At 40.7% G+C, this 19,937-nt stretch overlaps 2 protein-coding genes across 2 annotated transcripts; both read right to left on the bottom strand.

The window, feature by feature from the left end:
* Positions 1 to 3,335: 3,335 nt before the first annotated feature.
* LOC104941325 (solute carrier family 26 member 6-like) lies at positions 3,336 to 12,979 on the bottom strand. Its single transcript, XM_010766412.1, has 11 exons — positions 12,948 to 12,979; positions 12,629 to 12,776; positions 11,799 to 11,912; positions 11,558 to 11,635; positions 11,220 to 11,315; positions 10,922 to 11,028; positions 10,010 to 10,079; positions 8,194 to 8,283; positions 7,860 to 7,991; positions 6,384 to 6,508; positions 3,336 to 3,462 (listed from the first exon to the last, which is right to left on the bottom strand). The coding sequence occupies exons 2-11, from the start codon at positions 12,641 to 12,643 to the stop codon at positions 3,336 to 3,338; spliced, it is 954 nt and encodes a 317-aa protein (XP_010764714.1). The 5' UTR covers positions 12,644 to 12,776; positions 12,948 to 12,979.
* Positions 12,980 to 13,000: 21 nt separating this feature from the next.
* LOC104941324 (prestin-like) lies at positions 13,001 to 17,063 on the bottom strand. Its single transcript, XM_010766411.1, has 7 exons — positions 16,914 to 17,063; positions 16,409 to 16,545; positions 16,182 to 16,321; positions 15,348 to 15,458; positions 14,897 to 15,045; positions 13,775 to 13,927; positions 13,001 to 13,030 (listed from the first exon to the last, which is right to left on the bottom strand). Exons 2-7 carry the CDS (start codon positions 16,543 to 16,545, stop codon positions 13,001 to 13,003), a joined length of 720 nt encoding a protein of 239 aa, XP_010764713.1. The 5' UTR covers positions 16,914 to 17,063.
* Positions 17,064 to 19,937: the final 2,874 nt, after the last annotated feature.

Here is a 19,937-nt window from a genome sequence, read left to right as displayed (position 1 = left end):
CCTCCCCTTCCACCCCCTCCCCCTCCACAGCCCACGCCCTCCACTCCTTACCGGGACAGACATAACGAAGACGAGGACGTTTCAAGTTCAAGTTTCAACTCTCCATCTCCGCCTGGTGCAGTCCCTCAGGACAGTGCCACAGGTAGGTCTGAAGAACAAGGGCCAGTCATCAGGACTAACCCCCAAAGCTCAAATATTAGAGAATTATTAGTATAAATAATGTAAAAAAAAATGCAGTATGGGAAGGCAGGAAAGACACCCCTTGAAGAACAGTCAATTCTCTATGAAATTTAAACCGATTTGGATATGAGTTAAGCCTAACCACAACCTAGCAACAATCATAAACTAGCTAACTCTTAGCTATAGCTAACTGCGTACAACTTGGTAACATAGCTAGATACAATAGTGTTATAAATGTTAGCTTTCATTAATAATGCTAAAATGTCAGAAGACAAGCCCACTATGACAACACAATGTGGACTTTCCCTGACTACTAGAACCTATAATAACATAAGCATTAGCACATTTAGCTACATTTCAAAATCCAACTTGTTTATTTGTCCCACAGTGGGGAAATGTACAATCACTGAGGACATTTTGGACATACAGTATAAGGGTGGAAAGACACATGTGTACACAATGAAATAAATGGTGGCCAAATTCCATCAAGCTGCTTTAGGTCCTGATCTGTCGAGCATGTTGGCTCATTGTACCACGTCAATGGCTAACTGCTAAACTTGAACAGAAAACAAAAATGAACAGAGACATTATTTGTTTTATTAGTAACACCTGTGCTTTTCCTACTGTGACAGGTTGAGATGTCTGCTGTGCCAAATGTATGATATATGCCGTAATCACACAGTTGTTCTCAGTCAGACTGATTAGACCAGTCATAGCAGAATAATCATAGGTGTAACAAACAACATTAACGAGGTCTCCTTTTTCATCTGCTATCCCAATAAATCCTCTCACTGACCCTGTAACTATTGCTGCCCTTAAAAGGTATGTTTCACTGTGTTCACAACTAGAGTTAACATTGCCGTCTTCTGGTCTTCACAAACACCCAAATGGAACATTTCTTAAAGCTCAGAAATACACAAGATGTGATGTGTTTGCTGATGTTTTCATAAATGTCAGAGACCATGGATCTTCATTTTGTGTAGATGGTAAGTAATCGTTATTGTAATTTTAGTCATCAAACGTTTTTATTTGTTAATTTTAAACAGCCTCAACTATTTCTCTGTTATTATGCCTTTTTATTTCCTGCATTACATCACCTGTTGGCTAGCTTGCTAAATTGTTAGTCTATTCGACAAAGCATCCATGTTGCAGTTGCCTCAAGTTCAAGGTTCAAAGCTTTTATTGGTCATGCGTACATAGCTACAGTGTAGTTATGACGATGAAAATCTTAGGTCACAGGCTCCTCCAACAGTGCAACACAAGAAAACAGACAAAAATAGATGCAAGTAAATACAAAATATAGTAAAAAAGTGGAATAGTGCAATAAGAGTCTATATGCAAGTGATTGAATATGATATATTATATACAGAATTTGCGTCCGATATGACGTCATATTGGCAATGCAGACCCACCCAGAGAGAAAGCCTTTGAGCTCCAGTTTCAGAAATAATCCTTGATGTGGTTTTGAACATGATATGGCGTTTAATCACGGCAGCATTGAGCTGCATCTGCCGATAGAATTCTCCCGCATGAGCAGGCATAAGCTCCCCCTCCTTTTTTTTTTTAAAGCTTCGGACCCAGAGTCAGCACTTCTCTAACAGGGCTGAAATAAAGGGATATGAGGCATGGCTAGAATGGATGATCTGTTTGGTATTTTGAGCAAAAACACTTAGACATGTTTTTTATATATCTGACACCTATAATATACGCCAGAAAATAGTATAATAGGGGACCTTTAAGGCTATTATTTACACCTGTGCTTTTCCCGCTAACACAAGACAAACTCTGCAGTATGGGATCTGCTATGTGAAGTCACTAAAATTCATTTAAAGTAAGTTATACATAGGAGAGTGAAGAAGTTGTTCATGACACACACTCTTTAGTACTGAGTCCTGAGACCACCGGGTGCTGAAAACAACTGAATGGGTCAGCCACTGTTGAATAAGGGCCCTGATCTTTTTCAAAGTGTTGTGACTCATTTGATTTCAACATGTCTGTTCCTCTCCCCCTGCAGGTGGAGGGGTCAGAGGGTTGCGTGCGAGGCGGAGGTTGTTGCCCCAGCGGCGTTTGCCTCGCCCCACCCGTCTCCCGCCCCTGCGTCCCGTCACCAACCTCAGTTTCTCTCGGAGCTTCACCTTCTCTTTCTTTGAGCTACCGCTCCACCAGTCGCCTCGCTGCCGTGCCGAACGCATCAGAAACCTCATGCTGCTTCTGAAACAGATACACTACTGAAGCACTGCCTAGATAGTTTTCTTTTTCAATTAATTGGACACAAATGTTATTTTTCTCAAATGTAGTGTTTTTGTATTGCTACATATTAAACATCAGTACACTGTTTCCAATTTAGAGTGATTTAGATAGCTATATGCTTTGTTTACTGTGAATAAATGAAACTGCTTGGCTATGGTCTCTCTCGAATATTCTGTTAATATGTTTTGAGTTGAGAATTGTACTTTTGTTTAATCCTGAATTAAGCCTTTAAATCTTTTTTTAAAGGAGCAATGTTTCATGTCTGGCCACATACTTCTAACAAATTGGGGGCAGCATTTCAAGTACATGATTTACAAATTGCAGGGTTGACACCTTTTTGCGAGTTTAGCCTCAAACATCTTTACTCGCCAAGAAATGTCTAACGGTGGGGAACAAAGGGCGGGTTACCTTGGTTGGTTATTGACTAATGAAAAATTGGTACGACATCATAAAGTGGCCAAAATCTGATCAGCTCATTTTCAGACAGTTTTCTATATAAATGGATCAGGACAAAAAGTGAGCAAATATTTTTTCATGAAACTTTCAGAATGTCTTTACACAGAGGGGACACATGTTTATGTAAAAGACATCAAAAAGTGAATTTTGCATAATNACACACAACCCACACACACACACACAAACACACAACACACCGACCACACCCGCACACACTCTTTGTAAGTTGGAGCATGGCCGATAGCTTTCTCAGGTTCAGTTTCCCACTACCTCCTTACTGTAGCTCTGCTTTGACACATAGGCTTTCTTTTTCATGTATAACCCCGTAACAGTTTGTGTGGCTGCGAAATCATCACATAACAATCAACACAAAAGCAATATTTTTGTCTCATTTTCCCTGCATTGTTGTGAGGAATGTTCCTGTGTCTGTCAACCAGAACAGGTGTTATCTAAGCTCCAGACTCAGGGTTGTATACGGGACACGCCTGGCTCAGCTCCTGGGTCTTCCCCATCGGGTCCATCTGCCGTCCAGCGCTCGCCTCAGCAACCTCGCCCAAGCTCTGGCGGTAGCATATTCTGTAGCAAAACAAGGAAACAATTTCAACAGTGTTTTAAAAATGAATGTATAATTTTCTTTGCCTTTTTTCCTCTATTTACGCCAATTAAGATCTTTTCCTTATCCCATTTGAAGCCCTAAGGACATGTTTTGTTTGAATTGGACCATGAGTTTTCCAGTATTCCTGGAGGCACAGTTAGAAGGGAAATCACCTCAGCAGTCTGTTTACAGGTGTCAAGAAATAATGCTTGCATGTGTGAAAAAACATGGGATAAAGCAGGGGTGGTCAAACTCAGGCCCGGGGGCCAAATCCGGCCCTGGACTCTTAATTTCCTGTGGCCCCACAAGAAGCTTGCAAAGAATATAATATAATAAATATTATATGGTTCACTGCGCTTTTATAAGAAAACACATTGCCATTTTTTAAACCTACACATGGTCCCCAGCAATCGCCATTTCAAAATCTAGACTTCTTTTTCTCGGAAATTGGAAATTTTTCTTTTCAAAAATTGTTAACTTTTTTTTTAAAAATGTCACTCGTTTTTTTCCAGATTTTGGGCTTTTTCTTTTTAATAAATTTTGTGACATGGCGGACTGAAGAAGGACCTTGCAATTGTTTTTTGCCCTAGACTTCTGCTTTTCAACGTAGTTAATTATGAGTTTATTCCCTGTCCGATAATAATCCATGCAGAGGCATAAATGTTTATTATAATACAATATTTTATATATATTAATATTTTATATATTTAACAGGCAAATCCATATCAGCAATTCATACACGCCTGCTATATCCAGTACAGGCGTCACGGCCCCTTTCTGGCGCAAGCTGCCCTTCGGTCCCTGCCCGCAAGTACTCGTCGACCAATAATCGGGCGGTTTCAATGAAAACGGCCCTCAAGGTGTATAATTTGGATTCTATTACACAAATAATCATTGTATCAAACAAATATCGTAAATAATTTTCTTAATGGTGGGCGCTAATTTTTGCTCCCAAACCTACCATCTAAACGCTTTCTGCTTTTGAAGTTAAATTCCACGTCGAAAGTAGTTCCTACAAAGTAAGTTCCCCCATGGTAAACGTATGCCCGCTCGTCAGTTTGAAACCAGCCACAATCTTCTTCGTTTTGGTTTGTGGTCTTGTGGTCCCATGTCAACAATCATCATACCGAGGCCCGCCCCAACATCCAAAATTAACTTTAAAATCTGAACATTTTTGTTAGCTAACAAACCGTTTTCCCCAACAGAGAGACAATGTATACACAGTGGTACGGCTTGTGGGTGTCGCTAAACCACTCGCTAAATGGAAAACACACGATGTAGGCTCCATGGGAGGTAAGTTTTTGGTAGGCTTAGTGGCGGGTGGTAGGCCAACTGGATACTTTTTGTGATTAGGCACGTTCTTAACTTGAATCTGTTGTTTGAATCCCGGGAATCAACACGCCTATTGCCACAGAAGAGCTTGCCTCAACACACTATGGTGTTAGTATAGAATTTATTCTTATATAACACGATCCTCTCTCAACAACAACAAACGGGGGAAGGAGGAAAAGAGAGAGATCGTTTATAAGAATACATTCTATAAACACATAGTTTTTTTGAGAAAGCCCTCCTGGTTGGTCCCATTAGGGTTCGTTGGAATTCACCGTCACACGTCAAATAGACGTGCCTAATCATAAAAGTATCCAGTGGCCTAAACACTAGCCAACTTAGCCTACCAACTACTTTCCATGAGCCTACATCCGTGTGGGTTTTCTCCCCATACGGGGTTTAGCGATACACGCCGTTAAACATGTTTATACATTGTCTCCTCCGTTGGAAAATCGGTAGCTACAAAATGTCAGATTTTTTTTAAGTTCTAATTTTGCATCTTGTGGGGGGCTCTCGATTGATTGAATGTTTGAGACTGGACCCAGCCAACCCGAAAGATGCGGCTGTTTTCAACTGAACCCGGCAGGCTTTTCTTTACCATCGGGAAACTACTTTGTGGAAACTCCTTCCTGACGGGATGCTAACGTTCAATGCGAAGCGTAGGTTTGGGAAGCAAATTAGCCCACATTATGAAATTAATTTATTTACGATATTGTTGATTACAAAATGATAGTTTGTGTAGATACGAATCGGCAATTATACACTTGAGGCCCGTATCTTGACGTCATTATTGGTACGACGTAACTGCCGGCGAGACGAGGCGCTTGCGCCGAGGTCCGTACGCGCTGTACTGGAGTACAGGCGTGTATGATTGCTTGTAATGATTGCTTAAATATATAAATATTTAATATATATAAAATAATGTATTATATAACATTATTGCCTCTGCATTGGATTATTATCGGACAGGGTAATAACTTCATAATTAACTACGTTTGAAAGCAGAAGTCTAGGGCAAACAATTGCAAGTCTCTTCAGTGCGCCAGTCACAAAATTATTTAAAAAGAAAAGCCAAATTCTGGAAAAACGAGTGACATTTTTAAAAAAAAGTAACATTTTGAAAAGAAAAATCCAATTCCGAGAAAAAAGTCTAATTTGAAATGCATTGTGGGACATGTAGTTTATGGGCAATGTGTTTCTGTAAAGCGGCATGTAACCATATAATATTTATATTATATTCTTTGCAAGCTCTTGTGGGGCCACAGGAAATTAAGTCGCGGGCCGGATTTGGCCCCCGGGCCTTGAGTTTGACACCCCTGCTTTATCCCATGTTTTTTTTCACACATGCAGCAGTATTTCTTGACACCTGTAAACAGACTGCTGAGTGGATTTCCCTTCTAATGTGCCTCCAGGAATACTGGAAAACTCATGGTCCAATTCAACAAAAAATGTCTTAGGGCTCAAATGGTATAAGAAAATATCTTAATTGCTAAATAAGAAAAAGGGCAAAGAAAATATACATCATTTTAAAACACTGTTGAAATTGTTCCTTTTTTTGTCTACAGATGCGTACCTCCAGAGGCTTGGGCAGGGTGCTGAGGCAGCGCTGGACAGCATGATGGACCGATGGGAAGACACAGGAGCTGAGCAGGCTGTCCCGTATACAACCCTGAGTCTGGAGCTTAGATAACACTGTTTCTGTTGACAGACACAGGGAACAATTCCACAATGCAGGTAAATGAGACAAAAATATTGCTTGGTTTTGTGGTTGGATGTGTTGATGTGATGATTTGCAGCACACAAACTGTTACGGTTTATACATGAAAAAGAAAGCTATGTGTCAAGCAGAGCTACAGTAAGGGAGGGGTAGTGGGAAACTGACCTGAGAAAGCACGGCAGCCCAACTTTACAAAGAGTGTGTGTGTGTGTGTGTGTGTGTGTGTGTGTGTGTGTGTGTGTGTGTGTGTGTGTGTGTGTGTGTGTGTGTGTGTGTGTGTGTGTGTGTGTGTGTGTGTGAAGAGACTTAGCTCTATAGGAGATACATGAGCATGAAACATAAAGCTCACCTGGGCACGCTGCCAGACACACACTGACACCCTGGAGTCCCAAGTCTTCTACAACCTGGTACACACACACACACACACACACACACACACACACACACACACACACACACACACACACACACACACACACACACACACACACACACACACACACACACACACACACACACACACACACACACACACCTTTTCTTTACATATGTGTTAAAAGTCTGTGAGGTTGATGAATGAATTTTCTTCTTCTTTTATCAATGAGGTCAAAGAACAGTATTAGATAACAAAGGCATATCAGTGAAATTAGTGATTCATCAAAAACTGGGAGAAGTTTGAGACCATTAGAGGGTGTGTCTCATATCCTCATTATCCAACTGGCAATTACTGGTCATCTAGTTGACCTTAAATAAGAATTTATTGTCAGAGTCTTTGATCCGCAGAGAGGAGCCAGTGTGAGGACAGCCAACCATTACGGCAACTGACCACTACAGATTGAGAATGGGCAGCTTAAGAGCAAACCATCACACAGTGATGTTTTCAACTTAACAGAAATGACTGAAGTGCTAAATCTAGTCAAGCTAAAAATAACTTGAAACAACTAATGTGCTTAATTTTTTGTTTTGTTTGCACATGTCGTATTTCCAGCAAACAAAGTGTCAAACTATCACATTGGTAAGACATTGAAAAAGTAGAAAGGGATTCAAAAGCATGAAGTAGGTGTTTTGTAAGAAATATAATTTGTTGCATGAGCGATTGTTTGATTCTCAGACAAAGAAAGAGCATCAGCTGCAGTAACTCAAAGGTAATATCAGGTCAAATGTCCCACTCACACCGTTTGATTGACAGGCAATCTGTGGGCACAAAAGGTGCAAACTCAACATGCTAATTAGTGCCAACCACAATAATCAAGAATGCAAATCAATCATTTACGAGATGTTTTGGGGTGTTTAGCTAAAAAAAACTGAAGATGACTTTTATAATTCCCTCACCTTGCAGAGTCCTGTTTTGGCCACAGAGTCCATGAAGGTGACAGAGCTGAGATCTAGAACCAAGCAATGAGTGTGTGTCGTCGTCTCGGCTGATGAGGGAGCTGGGTTCTCCTTCTGATCACGACTCACTGTCTGGATGTGTGGAGGAAAAGTCAAATTCATCTCAACTCTATGACTAAACATCAACTCTTGATTTGATCTGAATGATCCTCTTTTATTTCATTCAGTGTGTGTGTGTGTGTGTGTGTGTGTGTGTGTGTGTGTGTGTGTGTGTGTGTGTGTGTGTGTGTGTGTGTGTGTGTGTGTGTGTGTGTGTGTGTGTGTGTGTTGGCACCTGTCTGATCTGTGTGAAGACCAGTTCAGAGTTGGCAAAATAAATAGGACTGGAATGGGAGAGTATGGTCACTCCAGGGACTTGCTTTGCCTGAAAAACATCAAGAACAACAGAGACACAAGCAGGACTTAATGTTGCACCTGCATTTTACAACTTGGCTCAATAGCGACACCCTGGATCAGAATTGGCTAAATATGTTGCATTTAAAGTCTGTATTTGCTACCCAAATGGCACAAACCGAGTAAGGAATAAATGCATTTGAAACCGTCTTTGAAACATATATACCCCTTTGATAAATGTCTACTTCAGGGACACACAGATCTGAAGTTTAAAAAAGCTCTGGCTATTGCATCAAAGACAACAAAAAAGAAAGAGAACCAAATGAGGGAGAACTTCTTCACAGATATCTGCAGCATGCACCACCACTGATGTATGAAGGGTATTTGACAGAGGGGAGATCAGGTGGAGGGAACAGAGCGGCGATGTTGACAGGGATTCTCTGCTCTGAGCCCAAACAGATTGCCTTTGGTGACAGTTCAGGGTTTTGATGTGGGACAGATGGCGTTTCTCAGCCAGGGATGTATTTGAGTGTGTTTTGGCTGCGCGACAGAGTGCTTCATTTATGAAAAACGGACCATCACAAAATAATTGGTTGTGTTATTTGGTGGAAGACACCGTGTTTTGATAGCTTGCAACATATATACTTCTCAAACTGGTTTATATTTATGAATGCCTTTCCATTATGTGAAAACAGTGCATTTACTCAGAGTGACAATGATCTACACGCCTGCACGTTACTACACATCAGATGCTTGCTGTGTGAATTTGCATTTGCATTGCAGACGATGTGCTCTAGTTTAATAATGAGTGTGTAACGTGTGCAGATAAAAGACGGGACCTGGAGAAATGATTAATAAGACTGACTGAGGTGTTTTTAACTCTTTGCTGCATTCATTTTCTCCAGTGTCTGCCCCTTATTGTCCTATTCATTCCATACTTATGTATTATTATGGAAGAAATGTAAGGTTGCAAAACAGGAACATATAAGTAAAATGTGCGTGTTCTAGGATTAGGGGCCCAAAGCAGAAAAAGGAACCAGCTGCTATATGGCAATGCTTCACGTTTTCTCCATTGAAAAGGCACCCTGGGGCACTTTATCTCCTTTACCTGGACATTGGGGCACCTTACAGTGCACTTGAGCATTTATTATCCACCATAAAATAATCCAAGAGAGCACTTTTTCTGATTTCTGACATGGGGGAATATGGTATCCAGATGTGGTTTCCCATGCATACATAGCTTCTGACAAAGCTGTGAACTTTGTCAGCTCTTTAATGATTGTATTCCTTTAAAAATCCCTTAACGTCTGTATAGCTTATGTCATCCACTTTCTCTATAACTATGACATAATGAACCTTTTTGTGGCAAGATTGGAAGTCCATAGCTTTAGAAAACTGACTATAAGGAAAATAACTATGATGTGTTGAGGCTGGTGGAGAAGGACAGAACTCACCATGTTCATCCTATAAATATTACATTACATTACATGTCACTTGTTAGATGCTTTTATCCAAAGCGACTTACATACTCAATAAACCTTAACACAGGGAAGGCAGAAGAAAGACAGAAAGAAAAATGATGCAAATTCTGAGTCTGCATTGAAAGCGTTGTTTTTGTCTCTCATTTGACTTCCTGATTACCTTCAGGCTTTACTTTGCTCTCCTTATTGTGAGCAACATAAAACTTTAATCAAAAGGTTTCTTCAAACAGGTATTTAGGAACTTGCTGTGAGAGCTGTGAGACAGATTGAGCTTACCTCAGCGTACAGTCCCACGTCTCTGTAACAGTCTGTACCGGGAATACCACCCAAAACAAGAGTGGAGGAGCTAGAAGAGAAGACAGGATGAGAGACAGGGGAGAGACAGGGGAGAGACAGGATGAGAGACAGGGGAGAGACAGGGGAGAGACAGGATGAGAGACAGGGGAGAGACAGGGGAGAGACAGGGGAGAGAGAGGGGAGAGAGAGGGGAGAGACAGGGGGTTATTAATGAGGGTGCGCGTCTGTCTGGGTGACAAGGGAGAGGAGCAAAGAAATTACAAAACTTCTTAGATGCATGAGAAAATATAATGAAATTAGTCAAAACGAATGAAAACTAAATAAATCTACAAGATAAAGCTTTAGCACATACAGTATATTTAGAACACGATTCTCAGTCTTAACCCCTGTATAATCAAATAATTAGTATTTCTTTATTCAAGGGGATGGCTGTTTTTTTAACTTTACTGACCCAATTTGATCCTTTAAGTTACGAGCTGGCTTTTTTAAACTTTAAGGCCACCACTGCCCCACCTTGATAATGTATGCAGATCCAAAATGTATAATAAAATAGTAACTAAATATGCTAACAAAATAAAAATAAATGTCACAAAACAAAATATCTTTTAGAAAGAATAGTGTTTTATAATATTTTTTATAAAAGGATGTTTATTTTTTATTTTAGGGACTTCTATTTCATTAATCAACATTTATTTATTTCCGGGTATTTTATATTATAATTCCATGTTTATCTTTTTAAGTAGACTTTTATGTCAAAGCCATATTTCTTTATATTATAAGCATATTATCTTTATTTTCTTTAAAGCTGAACGGAATGGCAACCAATAAACATACGGTCTGATAATAATTAAACAGTAACTGATGTGAAATGAGCTGTTGAATGATACTGACTGTTGAGTCCTGTAGATGAGTGTGAGCAGAGAGAAGACCACGGCCACAGCCAGACCCAGGTCCAGGTTGAACACCAGCGTGGAAATCAGCGTGAAGACCCACACCAGCTTTATAGAGGAGGAGGAGGGGGGGGGGGAACCAGTGGTGTTTGTAGAAAGGAATTTATGCTATGAGTTTAGATAATGATGTTTGTGTGTGTGTGTGTGTGTGTGTGTGTGTGTGTGTGTGTGTGTGTGTGTGTGTGTGTGTGTGTGTGTGTGTGTGTGTGTGTGTGTGTGTGTGTGTGTGTGTAGCCCACCAGGTCTAATCTGTCAGACTTCCAGAGCACACACACATCTTTGAACTGAGCCAGTATGCCACTCAGGTTCACCACGATGATCACTGCCAGCATTGCCTGGAACAGACAGCAGTGTGTGAGTGAACAAATATGAGTCATCCTGAGGGTAAGTCTCTTCCAGATGGAGCGTGACTTGACATTTCTTTCAAACATCTTCACTGATTTGCTCCATTATTTCATTGTCATCTATGGTGGTTTATAGGAAGCCATACAGGGTGGAGAACTGTCAACACACAACTTTTGTTACTTGCTTAACAATATATGTGATTAAGATATTTGTTATCCAATATAAGCGTTACCTTTGGCAGCTGCTCGAAGAGGTGACCGATCTTCAACAGGATGGTCAGAATCAACAGAGCTGATACCAAACCAGCCATCTTAGCATAGGATGAAAAGAACAGAAAGAAAATAAATAGAGAAAAAAAACAACATTGAAGAAAATAATATGTAAAAGAGTCATTACAAGAACTTCTTTAGAACTCATTTCAGAGCAAAAGTGAGTTTGTGTTTTTGATTGTCTTTTGGAATAGAATAGAATACCTGTGTTTTGACACCGATGCTATCCTGGACCATGCTGCGAGAGAAGGAGCAGCTGACAGCGAAGCACTGGAACATCGCTCCTACGGTGTTGCACAGACCCAGAGCCAGCAGGTCCTGACCCAGAGACACACGACAGGTATTTGAAAAGACGGCAAGCGATCTGCTAAATATATGTAAATGTCGCTGTGGACCGAGGCCTCTGTATAGCATTTACTGCCAAAATGATCCTTCTTTAATAAGCCTCCTTTTGAATTACGAACTGTTAGGAACGTGACACAGGTACTGGAACTCAAAAGCAGGACTCAAACCAGGTTTCAAAAATCTAAAAAGGTCTTTACTTCTAGGAGCAACAACAAATCACTCACAGAGGCACAATGTAATAAGAGCAAATCAAAACCACACAACTAAATAAACTTGACAAGGAGAAAAAGCTACGATGGGTTCTTGGATTGAAAAAGCTGTCTCTCTTGATGACACAAGACGAACTGGAACAGGACAAAGTGAGACGAGGACTATAGATACGCAAGAGGTAAGGGGACACCCAAGGGAGGGGCTGACAATCTCACAGGTGGGAGAACACACAATGGCAGGAAGTGCTCATAAATGTTGTAAAAAATCATTGTTATAACTGTTGAGCTGGTACTTCTAAAGGTAAATACAGAATGATGGATGAATACAGGGATTATTCCAGGATAAATAACAATACACTGTAAGCTCACATTATTTCTCCAGTGCCTCAGGAGTGATTTACTGATTGAGTGATTCAACATAACCATCCGATAACAAATAATGATATACATACTGAGCATTAACAACTGCCATGAATGTACCTGACTGGAGTCCATGTGGTAGCCGTGTTTGTTGGCAAACACTGAACCCAGGGCTGAGAGGTAACTGAAGCTGACCAGAGCCACAGACAGAGCGGGAACAAACAGCTCTCTGGCCTGAGAGAGAGAGGGGAGGACTGGGGCGGACAGGCTGGAGAAGAGGAGGATGAGGAAGAGAAAGAAAGGGGATGGCAGATTGTTTGGTTTAACAACGATCATCTGCTTCAGCAAAATGAAGATCGACACTCAGGAAAAATGTTTGTTTTAGAAAATGACTAATTGATGACAAGGGAAAAAACAGACATGACATAGTTCTACTGACCCACTGGGTATGTCTCCGACCACCTGGACCGTGTGCTGGCCGGCCAGGTCCATCTACACGGACACCATGGTGCCCAGCACAATCTGCGGGGAAAACAATGGACGTGACATTTAGTGCAAAGAATGTCCCATTTCAAATACGATAATATACAGTAGTCTTAATGTCAGATCAGTTAGTCTGTTACACATTACACACACTACACATTCACATAGATGTACACATACACACATTATCATAATTAGATGGCTTTTCCTATGCTAGTGGTGGGTTGAAGCCATATCACACTGCAGTTCACCATTACTCAACAGATCATGAAGTTTGGTATCTTAGCTAAGCAACACAGAGTAAACAATATGCTGTTTTATAAATGATAGATTTTAATCATCCATGTTGTATAAATCATCACGTTACTATGACAAAAACCACATGTCCATGTAATTTTAAGATTATAAAATATAGCTTCTTTGTTTTTTATTAAAGTAACCAGCAACATTTCTATTGCCAATAATATCTTAATTCTAGGGTTTTGGTTACAATATTTAACAAAGAATTACACTGGATTCCTTACACTCAGTACAACCACTAATTGCTTACAAAATCTTTATAATAAATGACATTAAATAGAAAAACATCAGAAGAAAGAATGGCCAGAGGGAGATATATGTATATTCTATAATTGTGTTTTTTGTGATGAAAATGTTTTATATAACTGTGAGTCACTCTACAGATCATCACTGTTGCATCTCTCCATCTGGGTCTAATGAGCATGAGTCTACTCAACTCAACGTGTGTGTGAACATGTATATGTGTGTTTGTGCTCCCCTCACCAGTATAAGTTCCCACGGTATGGCGACAGGCAGCTTGTTCTTAAAGCGCTCATTCAGCATCTTGCCTCCGATTAGTATCACCATGGAAACCACGGAGACTGACAGCGCTCCTGGTACAGCGCTGGTCACTCCGAGCAAAACATCCTTTAAAGTCTGGAAGAAAACACAAACACAAACACAAACACAAACACACACACACACACACACACACACACACACACACACACACACACACACACACACACACACACACACACACACACACACACACACACACACAGTTTAGAGTTTCCTATAGATCTGCGTGGAGGAAATTCTTAAGAGAAACTGATAAATGATGCATGGACAAAGTTTGTCTTTTATTATATTTAATAAAGTAATAAAAAAAGTCAATATACAATTGAAATCGATCTCAAATGCAGGAACAGAGCAACTTCATCCTCAGAGGATAAAGAAGTTCTGCACACAGCTTACAGCCCCACTATATATTTATGAAATGAAACAGCCAACTGGTCGTACATACATCCCGTCATTAAACCATAAAACGCCCTTGTCCTTAACCATTTACAAATCCACCTTTTTCACTTCCTTTTGCCCTCCTGAAACGTAAATCCTAAACATGTGTCTCTGTTAAACACATACAAGACTAAAAATACAATTTAACAGTGTAAAAGGCAATCAGAGTACAAGATATGTTTCAAATGATTATATGATCATTTGACATGACAATCTGTTCCTAATATATGTGCTGTTTCTTTGATTATGACAACTTTTACTAACGTCACAATGCATGTCTCCCACACATTCAAGAGGAGGGAGAGAGGCAATACTTTGAATTTGTACTGCTTCAAAGCAGGTTGTGTGTGTGTTCTATAATATATATATGGCTACAAATACATGTGATACTTTTGTGAATTTCTGCAGGGGACTTCTGTCTTCTCCTGCTTGTGTTGAACCTGAGCTGCACAGCAATGACTATGAGCCTGTTCCTTCTGTTTGTCCATGTATTGTATAATGTGTGTGTGTGTGTGTGTGTGTGTGTGTGTGTGTGTGTGTGTGTGTGTGTGTGTGTGTGTGTGTGTGCGTGTGTGCGTGTGTGCGTGTGTGCGTGTGTGTGTGTACCTGTATGAGGCCAGTGAGGAAGGTGACTTGTAAAGCCACATTCACTTTGGCCGCTTCAACATCAGCCTGACTGTCTCCGTTGTTGTTACTAACCGACTCCACGTTGGCTGTCACAGACCCGATCATGATGGCCAGGACGGCAAAAGTACCTGCAACACATAAACACAAACACTTTGTAAACAACTCCTTTACTCGCTTTTCACTAGAGTTTAAGGCTCAAAATTGCTGTTTATCACATGGATATACTGTGAATATTACATTATATTTAAAAATACAACCAGGCCTACTAGCCCTTTTTAATTTGATCAGTTTTTTTCTTTAGTTTATTAAACATATGTTGTGTCAAAGTAACATAAGTTTCAGGTAGGGCTCATGAACAAAGCACTCATGGAAGACTGAACCAGGCAGTAGATAAGAACGCCTTTTCAGAGAGATGAATGTAGACATTCACCGATGGAGAGGTGTCTCGAGGTGCCGAAGATGAAGTAGATGATCAGAGGATAGAAAGAGGTGTAGAGACCAAACGCGGGAGGAACTCCCACCACCATGGCGTTGGCCATACCTGGGAGAGAAGAGGAGAGGTGTCCTATAAAAACAGTAAGCTTCACAGATATTCATTCATTGGCCTTTGCAGGAGCTTACAGCGCTGAATCTGTATCAACATTTTTACCACTTAACAACTTGGTCAAACATTCCTGCCTACTGCAATACAAAATCACTTCGAGAACTCATAGCTCCATAGTTTTTCTTTTGTTAACTTGACTTATAACTTCACACTGGACATTTGTAATTAATTTATTATGCCATTCTTGCACACTAAATGTAAATAATATCCTACTTTTATATTGTGTCAGCTGTAATTTAGCCCTAATATTGTTGTATCTGTCATAGTTAACAGATTGTTTTCTTCAACAAAAACATTTCCCAATTAGTTGGGCTAGATTTAGATGAAATACTATGGGTGATGACCAGCTCAATAAGAAAAATAAATATCATATCATTTTTTATATCAAGGGAGCTTAAAAGCCACTTGCTTGTCTGAGTGGTGGCTATACACGTGTTGATGAGACTTCCTCTTCATATAAAAAAAATAAAGTAGATTACAACAAGCTCAGGGTTATAACACATGGCAGCTAGAGTCGTATACTCTCAATTTCCACCCTTCCATCCTGCAGGAGTGCAGGTATAGCTGAAGTAGTGTGAAGCTGTTGTGTTATGCAGTTTGTTGTCATTTAAAACATGTTGAGACTCTTTACGTGATTATCCTCTGCTGCAGTATCCCCACCTGTTGGCAGATGTATGATCCCCACACTGACTCCCGACACCAGGTCTCCAAGGGCGTTTTCTCTGATGGAGTAGTGAGGCAGCCATGACAGGATAGGAAAGAAGCCTAGCAGGACGCTCTTCACCCTGGGACCAGAACACCTGAGGAACACACACACAGTTTATGGCTTTAGAGTTTGAGATAAAGAGCCTGGCTCAAACTGAGGCCAAACAAATAATCCCACGTACCAACATTGTGCTTTTACCCTCTCCAAAACTGACAGGGACTTGTTTCTTACTCGCTGCCCAAGGACATCCAGCTGTGCTTCGTCCAGGGCAACAGCGAGATAAGGCTGCCTGTTGTGAGGAAGGCCATTTTGCCCCATCTGAAATTTCAAAGATTACCGGCAGTGCAGTCAAAGTTCACTTTGTTCATGTTTGCTTAATATATCTCGTGTTCTTTCTTTTTTTATCAGTGTAAAATTAGTGTATTTGGTAAATGACAAAGATCAAGACGAGTAGTATTAACTGTAAAGATAAGAAAAACAGACCAAAGCATTGAGAGAGAAAGTGGCTGACCTTATCCGTATCACCACAAAGCCGCATGGGTATAAAGATTTCACGTGCAACAGTGTGCATGTACACACACAAACAGACACAGTTTATGGCCACATCATTTGTGATAAAAAGCCTGGCACAGGGCCCACATTGACGCACATAAAAGGCCAAAAACGAAACCTCGCATTCTACTTACCAACCTTGTGCCTTCACCCTTTTAAAAAATGCCAGGGACTGTGAAGAACATCCAGCTGAGCTACGCCCAGGGCAACAGCGCGATAAGGCTGCCTGTAGTGTAGTGAGGAAGGCCATTTCACTCAAAGCTGTCCTTCTGAAATCAATGTCAAAGATCTGACAGAACAGTCAAAGTTCACTTTGTTCTTGTGTTCAATGGGTGTCAAGCTCTTTTTGTATAAATAAGTGTCAAATGTGTGTATTAAGTTGGATGACAAAGTTAAAATTAGTATTAGGAACTGTATAGGTAACCCAAACAAATGGAAGCATTGAGAGAGAGCGACAGACGTGCACACACACTTTCAGTCGGGGAAGGTTGAGAACAGCCTTGAACTCTGCACGTGACAGAGAGTTTACAGCCCCTTTCTCCTCCCCTTCACTCCCCATTCAGTACGTCTGAATGCCTCTATTATCACAGCTCAGCTTTCAGAGACTCTGAATGTGTGTGTGTGTGTGTGTTTGTGTGTTTCTGTGTGTGTCTGTGTGCTTCTGTGTGTTTCCTTGTGTTTCTGTGCGTTTCTGTGTGTGTCTGTGTGTGTCCTAGTGCTTCTGTGTGTTTCTGTGTGCAGCAGTGAGTTTTTGTTGCTAATCAGACGATGCAGAGTGAGTGATTTCCCGAGGAAATCTTTCCCTCGGAGGAACAGAAANATAGGTTTGAGCAAGCTCTCTGGTTGGTCAATAGGCGTGTTTGATTCCACGATCAAACAACGATCAAATAGAACGTGCCTAATCACAAAGTATCCAGTGGCCTACCACTGGATACTTTGTGATTAGGCACGTTCTATTTGATCGTTGTTTGATCGTGGAATCAAACACGCCTATTGACCAACCAGAGAGCTTGCTCAAACCTATGTGTTATAGAATTATTCTTATAAAACGGACAAGTCAAATCAAGCAATCTGATTGGTTCTTAGCCGTGATATACTGAGCGTATACCACGGGTAGAATTGTGAGTTTTACTTTTCACAACAAGTCGGTATCCCTCCGTGCCTGAGAAACACAGTATACAGTTGGGCAAACTGGAACAAGAAAGCAGCGGAGAAGTAACGGGGCAGAAAGCCTCCTTTTTACGCAGCGGCCCAGACATACACATCAAACGGCAAAACATATTCAGTGTGCAGTTCCTTTGGCATTAGGGCAGGGATATCTAGATACTTTTGAAGGTTTAACATAATGAATTGTGCTACTTTTAAAGCAAGCAACGATGTTTTCAAATCTGTAATCAAAGAGGTCCGCAAAAACGCTATCGACCAATCAGATTGCTTGATTTGACTTGTCAGTTTTATAAATATATTTAAATTTCTTCCGTTACGAAACAAACTTACAAAGCATAAGATGGAAACATTTAAGATTAACTTCGACCGTCCGGGGGGGTCTTACTATGGAGGAGTGGATTGAGCAGTGCCTATCTCCAGAAAAAAAAAAGCACCTAAACGATGACATGCAGAGCTACGTGAAGAGCAGGTAGACCAACTGGAAAAGTACCACCATTCAAAAGCTTTCTGATGCGGGTCTTGAAACAAAGCAGAGAAATTATGACCGTTAGTGGCCACAGGTGCGAAAGCTCTCTCCAGAGCTACTGGAAGCCCAATCTCGGGAACCGGAGAAAGTGGAGCAATATTCTCACCACTCCAAGCAGTTGTCGACCCTCCGCTTCGCGTCGGGCCGAACCACGCCCCTTAGCTGTGATATAATGAGCATATACCACGGCCTGTCGTGAGCTATTGCTTAATTATATAGTCATATATATAAAACTGGCCCTTTGAGTGAAACCATGATGCTATTGTGACCCGAGTTGAAATTGAGTTTGACACCCCTGGGATAAAGCCTCTAGTTGCCCTCTAATGAGCGGCCTAAAATCTCAGTGCCATTAAGCGATGTGACTTTAGTAAGCTTCAGTTGCGGCTGGAGACTGTAAGTCCTAAAATGAGAAAGACAAATGTATTTGTTGTGGTGTTAAAAAGAAGTGATCTTACTAGACCTCTGAAGCCCACTCCTCATGTCTGGTGGAGGTTAGCACCGTGAGGCGACGTTAGCCACTACTAGCATAACACAACAGAATCCCTGACCAAAATGGCAGCAGTTTAAGAGGCATACTCACCAGGTATCTTTAAGAAGAATAAAAGAAGACTCTCTGGTTCTGCTGCCTCAATTTTGATCCTATTGTACAATGATGTAGGAGTGCAAGATCAGTGGAGTACTCAGTTTACACCTCATTGAATGTATAGTGCACAGCAGCATTTTACAATATATTAATGTTTGTTTATTTGTTTTTATCTCTTCTCAGGAACTTACTTCGGATGCAACTGAATTTTAAATCTACATGACTGCGGCCTTTAATTGTGAATGACAGACAGTTAAGTCATCTCACTCTAACAAGAACACTGTAGTGATAGTTTGGGCTTTAAGGTGGCAGAAACACCAAATATCTCCTTTCATAATATGTATTTTGTGCACTTCTCACACATTTCCAAACAATAAATGTAATTGTTTCATGATGTTCCCCCTCACTGAGCTCTTTATTATTATGGTGCGGCAGGAATCAGTCTTTAAACTGGAATCAATGTAGCATGTTGCACTTACAGTTCCCTGATCTTTAAGCAAATGTTTTATAATACGTTTTTAGTTACATTCCTTTAATAAGGTGAATGATTAGCACAAGCTACTTCAAACTCTATTCCTCCTTTAGCTTATTGGTGGTGAGGTTAAAGGCATGCAACTGGATTTGGTTTTCTTTTTTCTTCTGATGACTGCATTTGATTCAAATTATTGTATCTAATATTCTATAACACATAGGTTTGAGCAAGCTCTCTGATTGGTCAATAGGCGTGTTTGATTCCACGATCAAACAACGATCAAATAGAACGTGCCTAATCACAAAGTATCCAGTGGCCTACACACGCCACTAGCCTACCGAAACTACTTCCATGAGCCTACATCGTATGGTTTCCATAGCGAGGTTTAGCGACACACAGCCGTTACACTG

Source organism: Notothenia coriiceps, unplaced genomic scaffold (genome assembly GCF_000735185.1).
Source record: "Notothenia coriiceps isolate Sejong01 unplaced genomic scaffold, NC01 NC01_scaffold00003313, whole genome shotgun sequence".
Lineage (NCBI taxonomy): Eukaryota > Metazoa > Chordata > Actinopteri > Perciformes > Nototheniidae > Notothenia > Notothenia coriiceps.
Note: the sequence above shows the minus strand (reverse complement) of the source record. Positions and strands in the feature narration are given on the sequence as shown.